General features: G+C 36.3%; 2 protein-coding genes across 12 annotated transcripts in view; one reads left to right on the top strand and one right to left on the bottom strand.

Moving 5' to 3' along the window:
* TDP1 (tyrosyl-DNA phosphodiesterase 1) overlaps positions 1–7,929 on the bottom strand; it is a 30,830-nt gene extending 22,901 nt beyond the window's left edge. Inside the window, exons 1-11 of one of the 3 annotated variants that reach the window (XM_015865373.3) lie at positions 7,851–7,929; positions 7,055–7,599; positions 6,454–6,497; positions 5,689–5,744; positions 4,807–4,903; positions 4,401–4,435; positions 3,765–3,857; positions 2,810–2,980; positions 1,898–1,976; positions 1,180–1,365; positions 939–987 (exon numbers count right to left, since the gene is read on the bottom strand). In XM_015865373.3, the coding sequence (XP_015720859.2) occupies positions 939–987; positions 1,180–1,365; positions 1,898–1,976; positions 2,810–2,980; positions 3,765–3,857; positions 4,401–4,435; positions 4,807–4,903; positions 5,689–5,744; positions 6,454–6,497; positions 7,055–7,595 (1,351 nt within the window). In that variant the 5' untranslated portion in view covers positions 7,596–7,599; positions 7,851–7,929. The remainder of the gene's footprint in view (positions 1–938; positions 988–1,179; positions 1,366–1,897; positions 1,977–2,809; positions 2,981–3,764; positions 3,858–4,400; positions 4,436–4,806; positions 4,904–5,688; positions 5,745–6,453; positions 6,498–7,054; positions 7,600–7,850) is intronic. The other 2 variants (XM_015865372.3, XM_015865371.3) reach the window with 2 other exon arrangements.
* The window catches only part of EFCAB11 (EF-hand calcium binding domain 11), a 60,386-nt gene continuing 49,211 nt past the window's right edge, over positions 7,598–18,772 (top strand). For 6 of the 9 annotated variants that reach the window (XR_014946760.1, XR_014946761.1, XR_014946762.1 and 3 more), the window contains exons 1-5: positions 7,598–8,098; positions 8,475–8,570; positions 10,470–10,515; positions 12,744–12,845; positions 14,337–14,427. Coding sequence is in view for 6 of the 9 variants with exons in the window: in XM_085549343.1 (XP_085405469.1) it covers positions 7,631–8,098; positions 8,475–8,570; positions 10,470–10,515; positions 12,744–12,845; positions 14,337–14,427 (803 nt within the window). In the remaining 3 variants the exon portion in view is untranslated. Of the gene's footprint in view, positions 8,328–8,474; positions 8,571–10,469; positions 10,516–11,395; positions 11,595–12,743; positions 12,846–14,336; positions 14,428–16,589; positions 16,638–18,772 lie in introns of those variants that run through there. The other 3 variants (XM_085549344.1, XM_085549347.1, XM_085549346.1) reach the window with 3 other exon arrangements.

Here is an 18,772-nt window from a genome sequence, read left to right as displayed (position 1 = left end):
ATCCAGAAACTAACCAGATCTAGATCCAGTGCACTCCTCTCATTCATCAAGCTAGTCAGTCTCATCACACAAGGACATAAGCTTGGTTAAGTCAAAGTTTTCCTTTAAAAAAAAAAATCCATGCTGACTACTCCCAGTTATTTTCTTGTCCATATATTTGGACATGGATTCCAGGATTGCTTACTGCATCACCTTCCCAGAAAGCTGGCTGGGAGATTCCCCAGATCCTCCCCTCCTTACCCTTACTATTCCTGAAGGCAAGAAAGAATTCTCTATTTTCAGCCTTCAGCAGTCTTATCCAATTGCCACAACCTTTTGTAGACTAATCAGCAGCAGCCTCACAATGACACCAGACAGCTCTCTTTGCTGCATCATACAGAACACTACAGTATCCCTTTCAGGTTGACTAAGACTGTGCTTTCTACACAAATATATTGACTTATGAAGATAAATGTAAGAAAACTGAACAGACCAACTGCACACTGCATTATCAAAAAGGGACTAATGAGCAGTAACAAAAATGTTCTGTTATAACTGATGTACACAATGACACACACCGTGAAGAGAACAGGAGATAAACTGAGAGTAAGTACAAACTCACAAACCTGAATATTCTGCCAAAATCTAAGTATGACTGGAATTAGAACACCAGGCAATAGCTGCATTTTCCTACACTATTACATGTTAATACAATTACACAGATTTGCATGTTACATATACCAACACCCAGAATACATTTTTTTTTATTCAAACGAAATAGAAGTTGGAGCCAGAATCCCATTAATACAAATAAAAAAATTCTGCTGCCACCTATTCAGCCAAGTTGTCAACAAGTCGGCAACTTTAGGTTCATTCAACAGCAACCACTGAAATGATTTTGCAAGACACTGTTACCACAAACAGTTAATAAATGGATTTCCTTTTGCTCATCTGCTTACCAGGATAGCCTTCCAGACTTTGCCTCACATTGTCCACAGTAGGATAAACCTTCACGGAGAAAAAACTTGTCTTTAACAACGTAGCTTTAAATGCACATGAGATAAATTTTCAAACAATAACATCACCTTTAAGAAAACTTGTTCTCAATCTAATAAACCACTAAAAGCTTCTTTTTTTTTTTTTTTTCCCAGAATGAACAAAATTACACTGGAGTTTAAAACTAACATCTAAAAGACATACCAAGTGAATTGGAACATCACATTTAAGAAGAGCTGTCACACCACGGCCTGCAGCCACCAGGCTCTCCTGGAACTCCGAGCACAGCCATTTGGACCCATCAGCTCCCAGTGAACCAATGCTTGAGAACTGTCCTACAACAGGCCAAGACTCCTGTGCTGGTATTGGAGAAGCATGCTCTTTCAGAAGCTATTGAGGAAAATTAAAACACTGAGACATTCAATAAACAAAGGGGGGATGGTTTTAAATTAAAGGAAGGGAGATTTAATTCGATATTAGGGGGAATGAGGTTTGTTTGTTTGTTTGAGGGGTTTTTTGTTGTTGTTTTTTGTTTTTAACTGAGAGAGTGGTGAGGTGCTGGGACAGGTTGCCCAAGGAGGTTGTAGATGTCTTGTCCACGGAGATGTTTAAGGCCAGGCTGGATGAGGCCCCATAGGTAATCTGATCTAGTGGCTGGTAGGGTTCTACCAGTGGCAGGGGATTGGAACCTGATGAACTGTGAGTTCCTTCCAACCTAAGCCATTCTATGATTCCGTGAATCAGTCAGGCTGAGGAATATGATGTGCAAGATCTACACTGCTGTAAGCTTATGCTTTTGCTAACTTAAACTGTATAAACATATTACAATAATGTTGTATAGCTGCAAAATTAGGAGGAACAAACAGATGCTCTCAAATTACATTTACAGTTAAAATGATAGCAATAAAAATAGTTACAGTACCTTTCTGAGCCTCAGATGACCCCACTTCTCTTTATCAATACCTTGATATCGTCCAGGGGTAGAACCAAGCAGATATACTCTGCAGAAAGAAAAAAAAGATTTGTAGCTTTACCACCCAACAGTGGAACAAATCAATGAGAAAAGCAACTTTAGGACCAGGAAGTAGAAGGGAGTTCACATCATAGCAGAAAGCCATGCCTTATATTAGCATCAGAAGCATTATACATACATGTTGTGCTCTGTCTTAAAGGGAAAATGCCTGTTCTTAACATAATCCTCATTGCAATATCCTTCGCATATATATTCCTTACGCAAGAGGAATTATAACACAACTCAGACTCTTCTTCCAGTAATTTTATGCAGCAAACATTTAACCTAGGCTGACTTAAAAGAAACTTTGCATCTCTATCACTTAAGATCTCTGTCAAGTTTTCTTTAGTTTTTGTCATTTCTTTAAAACAAATGTTTATAAAAGTAGAAGTTGATCAGTTCAACATATTTGCATGAGAGATTCAAATGGAACTCAATATTACAAATAAGAATGACAAAAACAATACACACATATACCGAAGTGATACTTTATCCAGATGCAAGAATGATTCAAAACTTCAAACTTAAAAAAAAAAGAGCATTTTACACAAAACACAGAAATTAAACTATTTAAGTAGAACCAAACTTTATAACTATTGGAGTAAATCTGCTTTGGACTACTTTATGTTCTTCCGTTTTCAGAACGAGCAGCTCAGGATGTCAGCCTCAGCTCCCTATAGTCAGACTCGCGTTAGAACACTTAAGTCTGAAACAAGGTAATCTTAAAGAACTGATCTATTGTCTAATAGCTCTTAACAGCAGAATCACTAAGCTTGAGGGGGAAGGGGGAAGCATGCAAGTTATTATAAAAATACGATATACCTTGTCTCTGATAAATCATGTTCTCGGATCAGATCTATCCATTCCTTGAGCACAGGAGAACTGTATGCCATCAAGTAACTTATTAGGTCAGATTTAAAATGAGTTTCAGATTCACCAGCAGAATCAGATGATCCCTGAGGTAGCCTTGGATATAAAGGGCTTAGCCATATTCTAAAAAACAAAGCCACAAAAACAAGGACACCACACATTATCAAAAGGCTTAAGCGATTAAAGCAGATGTGAAGTTCCTAAAAGAATATCTGACATATTTCCTTTACTGTGATGCTACAAACTCCAAAGCAACTTGCCAGATTCATCCAGTTTTATACCCAGTACCACAACACTCGTAATTTCTCTTGAAGACAACAAATTTAAACACATTTATCCATGCAGATGCTTATAGGTATCACTGCTCTGGAAAAGGCCAGACTCAGACATAAAGGTACTTCTCTAAAATGCATCAGAAATGCTCCAATGACTATGCGAACTACAGCCTTCATCTCTACGCATCCTGAACTCCACAGGAGAGGAGACTTTGCCTACAACATAAAAGACCTCCACAAAAACATAAGAAGGATTTTCATTTATTTATCATCTCATCAGGTCAGCTGAGGTTAATATGGTCTAGATGCTTATTATTTTTCAGTACAGATAAGACCCATATGGTATTTTCTCAATTGTTTTTGTTAGAAAGCTGTACCTATGCTTAGTTTCTCCTCTCACAAGAAGACTGAATAGTGGAAACAATGTGACTGAACTGCTTCAATGAATTTTAGATTCAATTTAGTACTTAAGTAACACCTGATTTTCAACATATTTACTGAAATTAGTGTTTAAAGACCAGAAAAGTTGTGTATCTAGCACAACCAAGAAAACAGACTAACACAGAACAAGCCGTACAGATTCACTATTTAATAGCAGGGAATTAGAAGACCTGCTAGACATTGTTGCTTACCCCTGAGTTTTCTGGTGCCAGTCTTCAGCAATAAGATTAGATGTATGTATCACAACTCGAAGACCTTCTTCATATAATAACAACATCATTTTCCTTGAAAATAGGATATATAACATGATTTGTTCCCAAGCACCTGGTGATGAACTTCCAGAAGCAACCAGGAATTCTTACAGAAAACTTTATTTGCCATACTCTTTTAAATAAACTTTCCCCTTTACAGATATGTCTGCTAATGACTGATAAAGCCTGCAGTACAGCTTTGGTATTGAAGGATAAGTTATTAACAGCTAATACCTACAGTTCATTGAGTCTAGTTGCACATTTACTTAATACTTTATTTGTTTCCTCAAAGGAGAAAAATTTGATCATTTATAAAAAGAAAATAATAAAATAGTAATCTTTCTACAAAAGTCAGTTTCGTAACTATAAAATAATTTGCAGATACATGAAATAGAAACATGTAAAACAAGATCGACAATACTTTCAAATCTGATCAAAATGCATGAGGCGTTCCTTCAGAATTATGCCTTCACATACAATAATTTTCTTGTTCTCTATGTACTTTCAGACATGAAATACCAGTAACTATGTGTCATCTTTATAAAGGGAACCCTCTGTTTTATAAATGCTACTTACGTATGGTGAGTTCCAAATGCAATATCCAGTTTGGCCTATAAAATGAAAGAATTGATCACTACAAATTAGTTAAAAATTCCTATTGTGTGCTTCTAATATGGAACACTATCATTAAAGAGGGAAGGGTGCTATGCCTTCATTTTGTTTCATTTCACTGCTCTCTAGTGGACAGATCACAAAATACATTATTTTTTTTCCCCCTCAATTAACACATTTAATATTTTTCCCTGCCTCTTTCTAGTAACAACACTAGCAGGTCTATCATACGGGACATGACATTCAATTCTTCCTTCAAGCAAAATCATAAATGCTTGACTTCCCATTCAAGGTGTTTCTCCTCTCACAAGAAGATTGAGTAAGATAAATGACTTGAATTCAATTGAAGAGTAACACAAATGTCAGTTACCTGACAGAAGCTAATGTTCTCAAAAGGGCGTGCTTGTGCAAGCAGTTCAGCTTTGGATTCTCTTTTTTCACCATGGACTATCAGCAGTGGCTTCTTCCTGAAATAAAACGAGATTACTGATTCAGTTGATGCTTTAATAGCAACCAATCCACAATAGTTTTTAATGTAGCTATGACTTCTGGTCCCCAAATCCAATGACCTACTAGGAAGATGACACTATAGACTATACACTTTACTAACTCAAAAAAGCATTAACTACTTAAAGGTTTCTTTAAGAGAAAGACAGAAAACAGGAAAAAAACATATAAGATCTGGATCTGTAAGACAAGGTTACTTTAAAGAGAGATGTGAAGAAAGCCAGGTCTACTCCAGCAGCAGTTCCATGTTTACTTTATAATAATCTGCTCTACTGAATTTTCAGTAAAATGCAAAACGAGAAGAAAATTCAGTGTCATCTGTGATAAACTGCCATTGTCAGAATGTCCTTTAAAGGAAATAAGAGCTGCTTCCATGACAGTATACAGCAACTCTAGCCATGACATATCATTCCAGTCTCTTTCACACACTTCTTTCATGCTCATCCAACACAGAAATTCTTATTCTGTTTCCACATTTCATCTACTGCACTGCTGTCTTGACCTGTGATGGGGTGTCTTAAACATTACCTAATAAAAATCAAAACCAGCCATACTGAATTGTCACCATTTAACACTGTCTCATAAGAGGCAAGAAATCAGTTGAGAAATATAGTGGAATAAGTGTGGAATATGCCTATGTGCACACAATTGAGAAGCACTGGTTTATCATTCAATTATAAGATGAATTTACATGAACAGAGTAACTTGGAAATTGCATTATTTCATTTTTGTAAAGCAAACCTACCTGTACTCCTCAGGATACTGTCTCACGAGCCACGCCACATCTATACAGTAGTTAAACTTGTACATAAGAAGGAAAACAAGCTCATTAAAAAGAAGTAGCCGTCTGTCAGAATGATGGAGTACAGAAAAAAATGCTTTTTACATGAAGTTATTGTTCATTATCACTTACATTATACAGACGCACAATGATGCTCCTTTGCACAACAGCAGTACAAAACTGCAATCAGCATGTTTTAACAACAGGTTCATTTTTCAATTTCAAATGCTCTCTTCCACATCTCTTCATTCAAGAATAAATTTAAGTTAATCAAAAGCACGAAGTAGTGTTCATAAAGTTTAGAATGCAGACAGAAATAATTACAGCCACATAATGTAAAAGCTGAAGTTCAGCGTGCCCTTTGCCACGTGGTTACACCAAGAAGAAAAGGAACTGCTTCATGCAGTAACAAAAATCTCACTCCTAGAATGCAAAACACCTTCTGTTTTATCATTCAGTTACATGAGGATGCATTTTTCAGTTGCACATTTCCAGAGCACAAGAGAGAAAGTAGTTCAACATTTGCTTGAACTCTAAGCAGAACACAGGATCATATTTATTTTTTATTAAAACAATGTACAGTTGAAAGCATTCAGCGTTCTCTTAGTATTTTAATGAAATTCCCTGCTGAAATCAGCTAGGTGGCAAAACATGGATTATCACATACATGTTTAAGGATAGTAAGGGTAAATAAGCAAGCAATGGCAATCTGGCAAATAGGAAACTCACCTGAGCAGAAGACACAAGGGTCCCAAAAAGAGGAGACAAGATATCTATTAAAAACATTAATACACAATTGAGTATAAAAAGCTCAAGTGAACTTTTTGAGTCTTGAACAGCACAATTACTAGATGCTAGATTCAGATACTGAAGTCCCTCGTTCTGCTGTGAAACCCCCTGTTAATGATTGGTTTTGATTTAGGCTTGTGATGCGTGAGGTTTCCTGAATGTAAGGATGTAGTTTTACATAAACTAAAACTAATTTCAGTCACGGCATTATCAAACCATCAGTGTCACACACTATTCCACCTCTTACTTACGCTCACTTCAGTTGCCCTGATGTGTGACTGAGAACGCAAGCTGCAGAAATTCACAAGCAGTATTGTGTACTGTGTCAAGGTAACAGTGATTTACTAGGTCCTAACTACTTGACACCATAAAGACAAGAACAAACAGGACCAGTTCCTACAATATTCACACTCAAACTATGAAGCTTAATTTAAACCAAGGAATCTTTGCATTTTAAAAAACATAAACTAACATTAAGTGTCCTCTTGCACACAAGACTCTCCCACCCTAAAGCCCGCACCTGTGAGATCCTCTTGCTCACCTTTTATGTGCAGGGCTCCACAATTGTAGCTCTGCTCAATTCCCCTGACTTTAGTGAGAAAAAACCCAAAGGGGTTCCCTCCACTCAGCAAATCCCAGGTATCTTGGGGTTCACGTGACGCTTCATTATAGTCCTCTGCTTTCTCAGTCTTTGAACGTTCATCTTTGCAATGACTCTGTAGTTGCTCTCCGGGTGCATCACACTTTTCTTCTTTCAGTGTTTCCTTGCAGACTCGCTTCCCCCGGTCTTCAGGCTCATCATCGCTACTAGAAAGGCACCAACCCAAGCCCTCCTGGCCGGGCCTCTGCTTTTCAGCAGGTGTTTGTGCATTGAGGTGCGTGTCAGTGAACTTTATTGGAGAAGCCTTCCTCTTGTGAGCAGCCCTCCTGGCCTCAGAGCAGGGGTACTGCGGCCCGCTGGCTTCACTGCACGGGGCACTCGGTAGCGAGGACGTCGAGGGCTTTTCGCTGTCAGAATTGTCTTCAGCGCTGTCCTCACTGCTGGACACAGTCCACCGCCCGTGGGCACCTTCCTGAAGCATGTTACTATAAATGAAGAAGAGACTAGATAGAAGTCATGCACTTTGCTCTGCTCCGGGCTGTTTCCCTTCCCACTCTCCGCTTGCGTGTTATAATAACCTCCACCCCCAGATCTGACACGATCCTCATATGCAAAACAATAACGAGCTGCTCCCAAGAAACAAAGAAACAACAGAAACGGCTATCGAGGAGGAAGCAGCTGCAGCGGCTCCAACTGCCGCTCCCACCCCTCACGGCAGCAGCGATGATGGCGTTACCATTACCAGCCCCAGCCCGGCACACAGCACCACCCCACAAACACACCGCTCACCACAGCGCCTCTTCGCGCCACTCTGCGCCCGCCCCTTCCCGTTCCGGGAGGACGGCGGCTTCCCCAAGCGCTCGGGCTGCCGACCGAGTTCAGGAGGTGGGGAAGGCGATGGTGCCTCTTTCGCTCCGCCCCACACAGCGGCGCCGTTGCCGGGCAGCCGCCGCCATGGGTTCGCTACGGGAGCGCTGTGCCACGGTGCGAGACGGGGCTGCTGCGGGAGGGGACGAGGGGCCTTGGGAAAAGTGTAGTTTGGTTCTAGAAATCTGTGCCGTGTCTTCTAAGTTTGTTTTGGGGAAAAAAAACCTTTTAGAAGAAGGGGAAAAAATATTTTAAATAATAATAAATAAAAAAAAAACCACCTCAAAATGGACCATTCTTAGTCCCTCAGTTACCTTAATGGTAGTTGAAAATAGTTGTTACAGAGGTGGGACTGAGCTTCATTATACGTATCTTTTAATCGTTTAGTTCACTAAGCAAAGTGCTTATTTTATTTTTCCCATAACAGTTATTTTAAGTAAAAAATAGTGTGTCAGATTTGTTGTTTTTAATGCAGCTCGCTTTGTTTCTGCAGGTTTTTGAAGTGTGTGATGAAGGTAACAAAGGCTATTTGGACAGAGAGGACTTTGAAGTTGCTGTAGTGATGTTGTTTGGTTATAAGCTGTCAGAGGTATGTATCTGAATGAAATCAAACCTTTCTTACTAAGATGTTATTCTGTAGAATGAGCAGAAGCACACACTGTATTTCATATCTATGTGCCATATGAAACAAGTGATATACTGGGCTTGTTATTGGTCAAGATTCAAAGTCAAACTTGCTTTTTATTAGCGGTACACTCCATTTCTTTACATAGTGGGTTCATGAGATGTAAAGCAGTTGCACATACTACTAATAAACATGTATTCTCAAAAACACCTAGTTTTGGGTTCTAATGAATGTCTTTTTTAGCCTTGGCTTCTGTAGTATAAACCTATAGCTGTATGAAATTCTCAAGGTGATCATAGATAACTTTTTGTATATGATCAAATAACATAAAAATCATAGAAATATGATTTATATGATATTAAATTCCTCAGTAGGAATTCTGCAAGCATGATTAAGGCATTCAAACAAGAGCAGCTTCTGTGCATAAATCACTCTTGATTCCTTTTTGGGAAGAAAATAGAAGTGGAGAACTCCCAGGAAGAAGGGAGATGTAGGTTTAGTACTTTCTACCTGGAAAAGTGCCATGTCACACCTGTTGTGTCTCTAGACAGTGCTGTGACCACCTGGCTGTGGGCTGTTCTGTCTGTGCAGCTGCACAAAAATTAATTGAAAACATTTGTTCCAAGAGTGATTCTGTCCTCTGGTGGTTTTGCTGTTTCCTTAAGTGGTCACAAATCCAGCAGCTGTTGCCCTTTATACAGCAATCACTTACTGTGAGATACTTAAAAGCAGGCAACAGTGGATGTATGTTACTTAAGTTATGGCAAAACCTTTTACTCAGCTACTCAACATACTAACCTAATTTTTATTTCAGTAGGAGCAGCAATTATCTGGCATCATCAACTGCAATCAGTTAGTTGATTGCATTTTTGGTAATTTGTTGCTGCCTATTTTTGGTCGTGTTTTCATTTATTCTATAAATTAAAAGTTATGCCAACTTTACCCACAAGATGTCGCCAATGAACTCTTTACTGAAGGAAATAGGACCTAAAAATTTGAATCCTGTTTTTTTTTTTTTTCTCTTTTTTTTTTTTTCTTCTAAATCATTTGTTGCAGTTTAATAGAACCCTTATCTAAACATTGTTATTGTGTCTTTCTTCAAAGAGATTATGAACTTTTTACTCTTGAAGTTAAACCTTCTGAGACAGGTAGCTAAGAATACATGAAAGTGTATTCCCCTTAAGCATTTTAGCTGATCTAAAGCACTGTCATATTTCAGCACTCATTCAGCTAACTGCACGTTCAGACATTTTCAAATGAAAAGGTACTGCAGGAATAATAGTCATGAAAACATTTTGTTTTCTCAGCTGAAGTTTCATTCCTGGTACCACATGTTACACTTAGGTCTAAGCAAAAGCATTCTCCACTTTGCCCAGGTGTTCAGTAGCCAAAAATCATCCAGCCTTTTCCCTGACCTAACTCTCCATCCCTTCACATCAGAACACCTGTGGCTCAGCATCTGCTGCTGATCAAGATGCCAGAAGCAGGGCACCTTGGCATCCAGAGTATGGAAGAGCAGTCTGAGCTCAGAGCTGCTTACAAATTCCAGCTGCTCTTTGGCACATCTTATTAAAGCATTCTAAAAAGAACCCTCTCATCTATTTGCCCAGCTCAGTCTGAAAAAGCTTTGTAGGCCAAATGGGATATGTAGACTTAGGTTAACTGGTCACAGCGTGTTTGGCATGTCCGCTCTCCAGAATAGGCCGTACTTTGATTGCAGTAAAAGCTTCCAGTGCCTTATCTCTTCCCATGTGAAAGTGTTTCAGTGCTGCAAGTATGTGCAGCCTTGTATTCTAGTAGCATAGATGGAAGAAGTTGCATTCATGAACACTTGGCCACTGTGTTATATCTTCTCCATTCCAGGTGGAGGTGGATTCGATAATGTCTTCTGTGAGACCAGAAAATTCAGGTAATGTACAAACATCCATCAGTCAATGACCTCCACTCCTTTCTCATTCATTAACTTATAAATAAATAAAATCAGAAGCTTGGTCTCTAAGGAGTTTTGAGAAACTTGATGCAGATTAATGATAAATGAGCCGACCGTAACTATTAAAGAGGATTATAGGATTTCATTGAGTTTTTGAATATTTCTAGTGCTTTTATGATAAATTTAGCTTGGAATTCACTTTTGAACTTTTTCTTGCTTCTCAGAGTAGCATTTCTTAATATTATACGGATCAGTGATAGAGAAAAGTAATTAGAAAATGTTGGTGTTCAAGCTGATAAGTATTGAGAAAGATTTTCATTAAAAACGTTTTTTCTTTTGATACCGTTTCACTGTTCACTTGGGCAAATACACAAGTCTTACAGCACAGTTCAAATAATATTTCTCACAGTTCAGTAAATATTTCTGTCTGTAGCAACACCCACTTACCTTGTTCTACTTGCTTTGTTTGTTGGTTGTTTTTTTTTTCCCTCTTGTACTCGACCTTATCAGTGGTGCCAGTACATCTGCTTTTGGGGCTGTGCAGTGAACTGTAGGGAAGAGATGATTCATGTGAAAAATAAAACTGTCAAAAATTTGGGTGTTTTTATCACTACGTTCCCCCCATTCCATTGGCCATGCAGTCCCTCTTGTATCAATACATTTGAAGGGCGTTGTAAAGGCTCTCTGTTTATTCTAACTATGATGCCTGTGTTCATTAAGCCCTATCCTTAAAAAGATTTTACTTCCTCCCTCTCTAGTAAGATAAAATCTGTGTATGAATGCCTGAGTGAAAATTAATGAATGAATGTATGACAATAGACACGGATCTCTCAATATCTGATGGCGTATTTTTTTTAAGGTGACCTTTCTGTGTGTTGAGATCCATTTGCAACCCATTCAGCTGCTCACAGATTGCCAACTCTCACAATCAATGAATAGGTGGCACTCTATTGTAGGAGTCATTCTATAAAATGAAGAATGTATACTGTAATTTTCTGGGCTCACATGTTACTTTGAAATATCCTGAAAGAGAGAAAAATAAATAGATGGAAATGTTATATTGCTTTTTTATGGTTTCATTTTCTTATTTATCCAGTTGAATGGAAAGCTGTTCATGCAGACAAGTTCAGTGTGTTTTGGCAACCTCTGTTATTAAGTAAATTGTGCATGTAAAGAGTGTAGCAGTTGAAATCAACACGTCTTTGTAATTCTGGGAATTGAGATTATAGTAGTTCTTAATGTATGATTTTTCAAGAAGAAATGAGGAAAGAAGCACCAGAAATCTGAAAGCTTGGAGTAAGATTTGAATTGAGACAGCAGGTGGAGCTGAAGGAGCTTTGCTTTTGAATCACTGCAGAAAGAATGGAGTGTGAATGAATCAAAAGAAGGAGAAGTGCAGAGCTTTTGTTACGTTATTTGATAATGAGAAACATTCCTACCAGATACTGCCACATTTTGCAGAAAATTCCACTGCTAGAAATGAGCATAAAGCATAAAGACTGTTTTAGTTGTTGTGTGATCTCTGCCAAAATAAATTGTATCTGCCGTAATATTTCTATCAGGAATTTTGCATATTTCATGAGAAGACCTGAAGTTTTGGGGGTGCATTTTTATTTCTTAATTTTAGGTTTTTGTTTGATTTTTAAAAAGAGCTTGCAAATAAGGTGTGCATCTTCATTTATTACTTTTTTTTCCATTCATTAAAAAGGTAATTGTACAGGTAAAGGCTTTCATATAGTTCACTGGAAAAATAACAGATTCACATTTAAGCTTAATGTTACTGTGAATCTCATAGGAATCTCTATCTGATTATTTCAGAGTTCTGTCCCTGCTGGGAATGGTGCCAGATACGTTGTTTATGCAGCATCTATGGATCTTTATCCTTGGCACGAAAGTTCTATTGACTTAGAAATGTCCACATTTCATTCCAGCACAAAGGAAAATGAGATGGCAAATAACTTGGAAGGAAAAATAGAAAGAAACTGATGCATTATTTTCAAGTATAGAAAATACATGAGAAAATGTATAAGATAGTGAAATGTTTGCATGAGCAAACTTTGAAGAACTTTATTTCCTATTTTTTTTTCATTTATACGTATAATTCAAATGATTCACAAATATTAGACAATCATACAAATTTTTAAGGAGGGAGGAAAGTAAAACAGATTTTTTTCAGGGAGATTTATCTGAACTTCCAATTTTTCTAGGTATATTATTTGAAAAGTTTTTAAGTCTCATGAGTGCAAAGAAATCTGCACAACTGTATGGTGATGAAGCAAGAGAAATATTCACAGCTTTTGACATGCAAGGTAAGCTTCTTCTCCTACGTATCTTGAATAGTAATTCTTAAACAATGAGGTAAAGCAGAACACCCGAAAGAAACAAGAGATTAAGATGAGATGCCATGAATGCTGTCACATGAAGTAAAAAACAAAGTAACAAAGACAGCAATGGTATTACTGTAAGTAAGTCAGAGACAGTTGACTGCAATATTCTATTTAGTAGCTCTAGATAGTCTGTTGTACTGTGAGCTCCTACAAGATGAATCTCTATGCTATTCACCTTACCTACTAATTCTCATTGCCTTGGGTGCCCCATCCCTGGATACTTTCAAGGCAAGCCTGGATCAAGCCCTGGGTAACCTGACGTAGCTGTGGTGTCCCTGTTCATTGCAGGAGAGTTGGACTAGATGGCCTTTAAAGGTCCCTCCCAACTTTAAGGATTCTATGATTATTTCCATTACTTCTAGCCATGTGTTTCCACTCATTTATTTATGCCATGTATTTTAGAGATTTGTCTTTGGTGGCTCTAGATTTCCATTTATTTATTTATTTATTTATTTTACATCTCATAATAGATGAAGGAATGGAAACCAAAGTAAAGTGAATTTTTTCATGTATTCTTTGTGAAGAAGATGTAGTGATTCTTTCTTGCTAGAAAACAAAAAGTTCCTGCTATAAAACAAGGAGTGTCTCCCATCACTAAGCTGGAAAAGTTCATCAAGTGTCTCTCTTTAAACAGACATTGAGACTTATCTTTTCTGATTTCCTCCTGACCTGAGATAGGACTTTGGCCCTTGAAATCAGTGAAAATGAAACATATGGTAGATCAGATGTTGGGATGATCAGATAAGCATCCACTGCAGCTTTTTGCTCTGAACTAAAAGTAGCTTTTGAAGTGTTATTTTTAGTGAGTTATTTCAAAGGACTTAACTGTTTCAAGCACTGAGCTTTTGTTTGTCTTGCTATTTGCTGCACGCCATCTGTGACAGCCTGATTTGAAATGTTTTATTTTCTAGCTGGATCTGGAACCTAACTGACTGATCAATTGATATCACACTGATGTGTTTCAGGATCTTCAACAGTATTAAAGTTTTTTTTTATGGAAGAAAGTTTTTCTGATACATAATGCTTATAGTGGCGAAGATGTAAATGACAGTGATAGATGTGGAATGCAATTTCACGTGTTTTAGAATATACATTTTCAAAATCTCACAAATCTGAAATTTTTAACTCAAAATGTCTACTTTTAAAATGAAAAAAATTAAATGAGAGAGTTGTGGATGTTATAGACAGTACTTTTGAATGGAGGCCACAGTGGTGCAAAGGAACCATTGGATAGAGATAAATATATGCTCATTCCATATAACGTAGCCATTCTAAAATATTTTGCAATAAAAATAATTTAGTATATAATCATTTCAGAACTGTGAATTGATTAACTGTATACAAACATAATTGTATGATGAAGTTTTATATATTTCTGTATTCTTTTTCTCTTGTCTAATTGTGATTTAAAAGACAGAGGATTCTTGACTTTTGAAGACTTTAAGAAAACCTTCAATTCTGTTCTTCCAAAATTATCTGAAAGAATCATAATTGAAGCCTTCAGGTAAGACTAGTAGAGAAATCCTTATTCAATCCAAATAGCAGTCTTTCCTTCGTATATATTTCGGTTAATTGAAGTGATATTACATTCTACTGTACAATTGAGGATACAATCTTCAGCATATTATTGCGTCAATGTGTAATAACTAATACTAAAAATACAAACAGTTTGCATGTAAATAATACGAGAACAATACAAATATAGTATAAATAATACATAAAATATAATACATATAATTACATATAATACAATTATATTAAATATAGAAAGTAAATTGTTACTCAAATTTTGTTTGAAAAAAAAATTAAATGGTCACTTTGTGAGGGTTGAATGAATTATTTTGTTTGGTAGAGCACATGTAAACAAGTATCTTCATGTTACTCATTAAAAACAACATAGTCATATTGCATCATATAATGAGGAATGAGGTTGTAGACAGTTCAAGCCTGAACTTCATAAAGCATGCAACAGATTAGGTGGAAATCATCTCTAAGGTATGATGTATATTTTCTTTAAAACCAAATGTTTCTGCAATTGCTTTTTGGTACATTGCAGAGAAATGAACAGGCATTGAGTAGCTTGAGTGCCTTTTAGTGTCTTACTTTAAGAACTTTTATGAAGGCCCTAATAACTAATATTTCCGTGAAGTGATTAGAAACTTTTTCTTGAATATTAAGGCTCTTTCTATTAGAAAATCAAATATAGTTCTTGTTAATACTTTGTGTTCAATATATTCTTTTCATTATTTTTCTATGTGAAGAATTGTCAAATAAGTTCAGACATAGCTTCATATTGTAATACAGCTCTGAAAATCTGTGGTCCTTCTTTCTGTGAACGGAATTTCCCAATTTAAAATTTCCAATCACAATCAGTTTATTAAATATAGGGAAGTTCAATTGTTGTTATGCTTTTGGAGCCCGATGGGAACTCAACTTCCTGTTTAATTTTATCTGAAATGAATGTAGTTTGTATACTGTGAACACTCTGTGATGCGAACCAGTAAGGAGGAAGATTGAGAAAATATTTCATAGTTACATTTCAGAACTTTATGAAATTCTTGAAGGAATTTTTTTTTCTGTTTGTTTATAAAACTTTAATTGACATGCCATCTACAAGCCATGTCAGCTAATGATGGAAGATTCCATGTATTATTTTCCTATATTTTAAATGAAATGAAACTTCTGAGTGTAAACTAAGTCTGTGGCTGATGTCACAAGGGTTTAAAGGATATGAGAAAGAGGTGAAAGACGTGTAGTACTTCTCCCCATACCATACAGAGCAGGGAATTAATTTCTCCTAGGGTGTGATTCTCAACACATACTTTGTCATAAAAATGAAAGCAGGAGTATTTTAGCTATGCAGGACTCAGGAAGGGGAGAACATCAGTAACAGGTTGGTATTAAAGAAGAAGAACCCCACTGAATTTGTTCAGGTCAAGTAGATTTGATTAATACATATCCAAAATGCTCATGATGAGGAATCCCTACATCTTATACTGATTTTAATGAATGTAAGGCTTGAAAATGAAATGCTTGTATTTATCATTCATATGTTTTATGAATACTAAAACAGACTTAAAACTTATTTAAATAACATAATAAAGACCTAAAGAATAATAATTTTCCTGTCTTACCTGTTTAGCTGTTAATTTGAAATCTTGTTATGGCTAAAAGGAGAGATGCCAGATACACAAAGCCAAATGTTATTGTTAATAATCTGAAATCTTAGCAGTCCAATCAAATAAAAATTACTAACATAAATCTAAAAATTACATAAAAATAATACAGAATACTGTATTACAGAGAAGTCTCAGTAATAAAGCTAAATACATCACATGCACTTCATAATGTTTACTCCTTTCTGGTGTTATTCCAAGTCTTTCACTACCCTTTTCAGTCCTGATGTCACAGGTTCCAGGTGGACAGGGTTGAGTGAATTGCCATTGTCCTGTCTTCTTCACTAGGAAGAGTTTAAAATTCATGTGGATGAGTTCTTTTCTCTCACTCTTCTCATCCAGTTATGGTCATTTTTATACATCTGCTGACATACTTTATGCATTTCCCCTTTCTTCATTGGTCTGCAGACCCATGTTGTATTCAGATTTATTATATGTGGCACATATTATGTTTTAGATACTTGTTCTTTGCTCTCTTTATCATCTGTAGTGCCGGATTTGTACAGTCCTGTGTCTACATTTCTCTAACTGACTCTTGGTGAGTTGTTTATAGTCATGGTCCTCCAGTGTTATAGCCTGTGCCCTGTATCTTAACATTCTATGCTGTGCTCTTCTGCTCTGAGTAATGTGTCTTATGTTGGAAGGTCTCTGCTGTGAAACCAGGCTGGTATTTCTCTACATCATTATTGTAAGCTTATAAATATTTAATTTTACATAGTTTTAAATAGTCTGAAGTAACAAGAGTTTATGTTTGTGCTGTATAAACATGAGAAGAACAAATTACGTATACTATCCTGACCCTTAAAAGAACTGATGCTAGAGTTAAAGCGAGTAAAAAGCTTCAAGCAGGTCAGGCAAACTCAGACAGTGTCAGAAGTCAGTCTTCAGGCTGTGTGAACTCACTACATGAGTTTGTGACCTGTTACTGTGCTGTATTTACTGGATTGCTGGGCTATGAAACATACAGTTAGTGCCTCTGCTTTATTTTAACACTGTATAATGTTAAAAAATGTAGTGAATTAATATAACTTGGTAATCGAGTTTCAGGTTGGGATGACAGGTGCTCTATTTTATGGAAAATACAAAAGGTAATTCCACTCAGTGGTATTTCTAAGAATAGTAACTGGCCTTGGTTGTTGGTGTTGCTTTTTTCTTTTTAATTGAAATGGGAATAGGGCTAAATATATTTTCATCTCTTACTGATAAAATAATATTTAATGTGGGCATTATTTCTCCTGACAGTTTTCTTACAAATTTCATTAATATACTGCAATCATTTCTGAAGTTTCACAAAATGTGGGTGAATTTTCAGTTTATCTTGATTTTATTAACTGATTGTAATCTTGCATCAATCTAAAATTAACAGTAATGTAATGTTTCTACGTTTTGAGCTAATACTGCATTTCTGTTAGACTTAATCCTCATGTGCCCAGTTTTCACTTCATTGAAGTGCCATTGTACCATGAAAACTCAACGTTCTTTGTTGAGCTGCAGAAATACCTGCTAAGGTAAATGATGTGGTGATGTGTGATGATATGTTCTTTCATATTGGAGCTCTTTTTGAGGCTTAACAGAGAAAAGAATTTCTTTATAATAACGCTGTTGTTGTGCATTTAGCAGTGTTGATATGAAATGTGACACATCCTTTGAAGTAATAATTTGTGATAAATTACTGTCTGAACGTGAGCATGTTGTCTTTTAATACAAGACTCAAATTCTAGAAAAAATATTTAAGTAATGTCAATATGAATTAGAATTATACAGCATTATTAATTGCAACTGAGAAGAAAATATTTGTCTTAGGTGGATCATCTGTTTAGAGAAAATACATGTTTGCATGGTAATTCCTGACTATGATAATGGAAACGGTAACAGGAATGAGCTGAAAACCAATCGCTTGTGAATGTGAGTGAGTCTCTAAATGATGAAAAATGTCCTAAAGCTCAAAAATGGACAGAAAAGTCTCATTCAGTTTTTAGAGCTAGCAAACATAGATTGGATCTTAAGGAAGAAATGAAGGCATTCGTGAACAGTGTTTTACACTGCTGTATTCTTAGATTGATAGAATGACACGCTAGAGGTATACTAGTACTCTTATATGTATTGGTACTTTCCATAAAAAAAAAAAAAGAAAAAAAAAAAAAAGACCTAATTGTCTTGTTTTTCATTCATGTAATTATCTAATAATGAAAAAAATAACCTGGTTTTCAGAGCAACCCCATGGAGGAAATCTTATGCTCTTTTATGCAAGTTTGATTTACAGACATATACTGCAGAGCACAGTGAATATGAAACATTCATTTTCCTATGGCTAGTTGCCATGGAAACATAGTACACAGTACAATGTCATTCCAGCTCTGGTGATGCCTGCAGTAGTTTATTCCTTTGTTGTTCTTGTTTCTTAAGCAACTGTCTTGCAGCCTTTCATATTATCACACATCACCTATACATGTCTTTTTCTTTACGTCTTGAGAGCCATCTCTACTAGAAAATAATATATATATATTTTTTTGGTCTATCCATGCATATCTGTATGCAGACTTTATTTTTATTTAGTTCATTGGTTAAAAGCTTGTTCCCACAACTAATTAACCATTGCTTTAGAACTTGTAAAAGAAGATGGTAAGCTAGACAGAAGATCAAGGTGTGAAAGACCTGGCTCTGCATCTTTGT

This window comes from Coturnix japonica, chromosome 5 (assembly GCF_054131305.1).
Source record: "Coturnix japonica strain WE chromosome 5, WE-NBRP24, whole genome shotgun sequence".
NCBI lineage: Eukaryota > Metazoa > Chordata > Aves > Galliformes > Phasianidae > Coturnix > Coturnix japonica.
The sequence above is the reverse complement of the archived record's forward strand: the minus strand, read 5'-3'. Positions and strand labels throughout refer to the sequence as shown.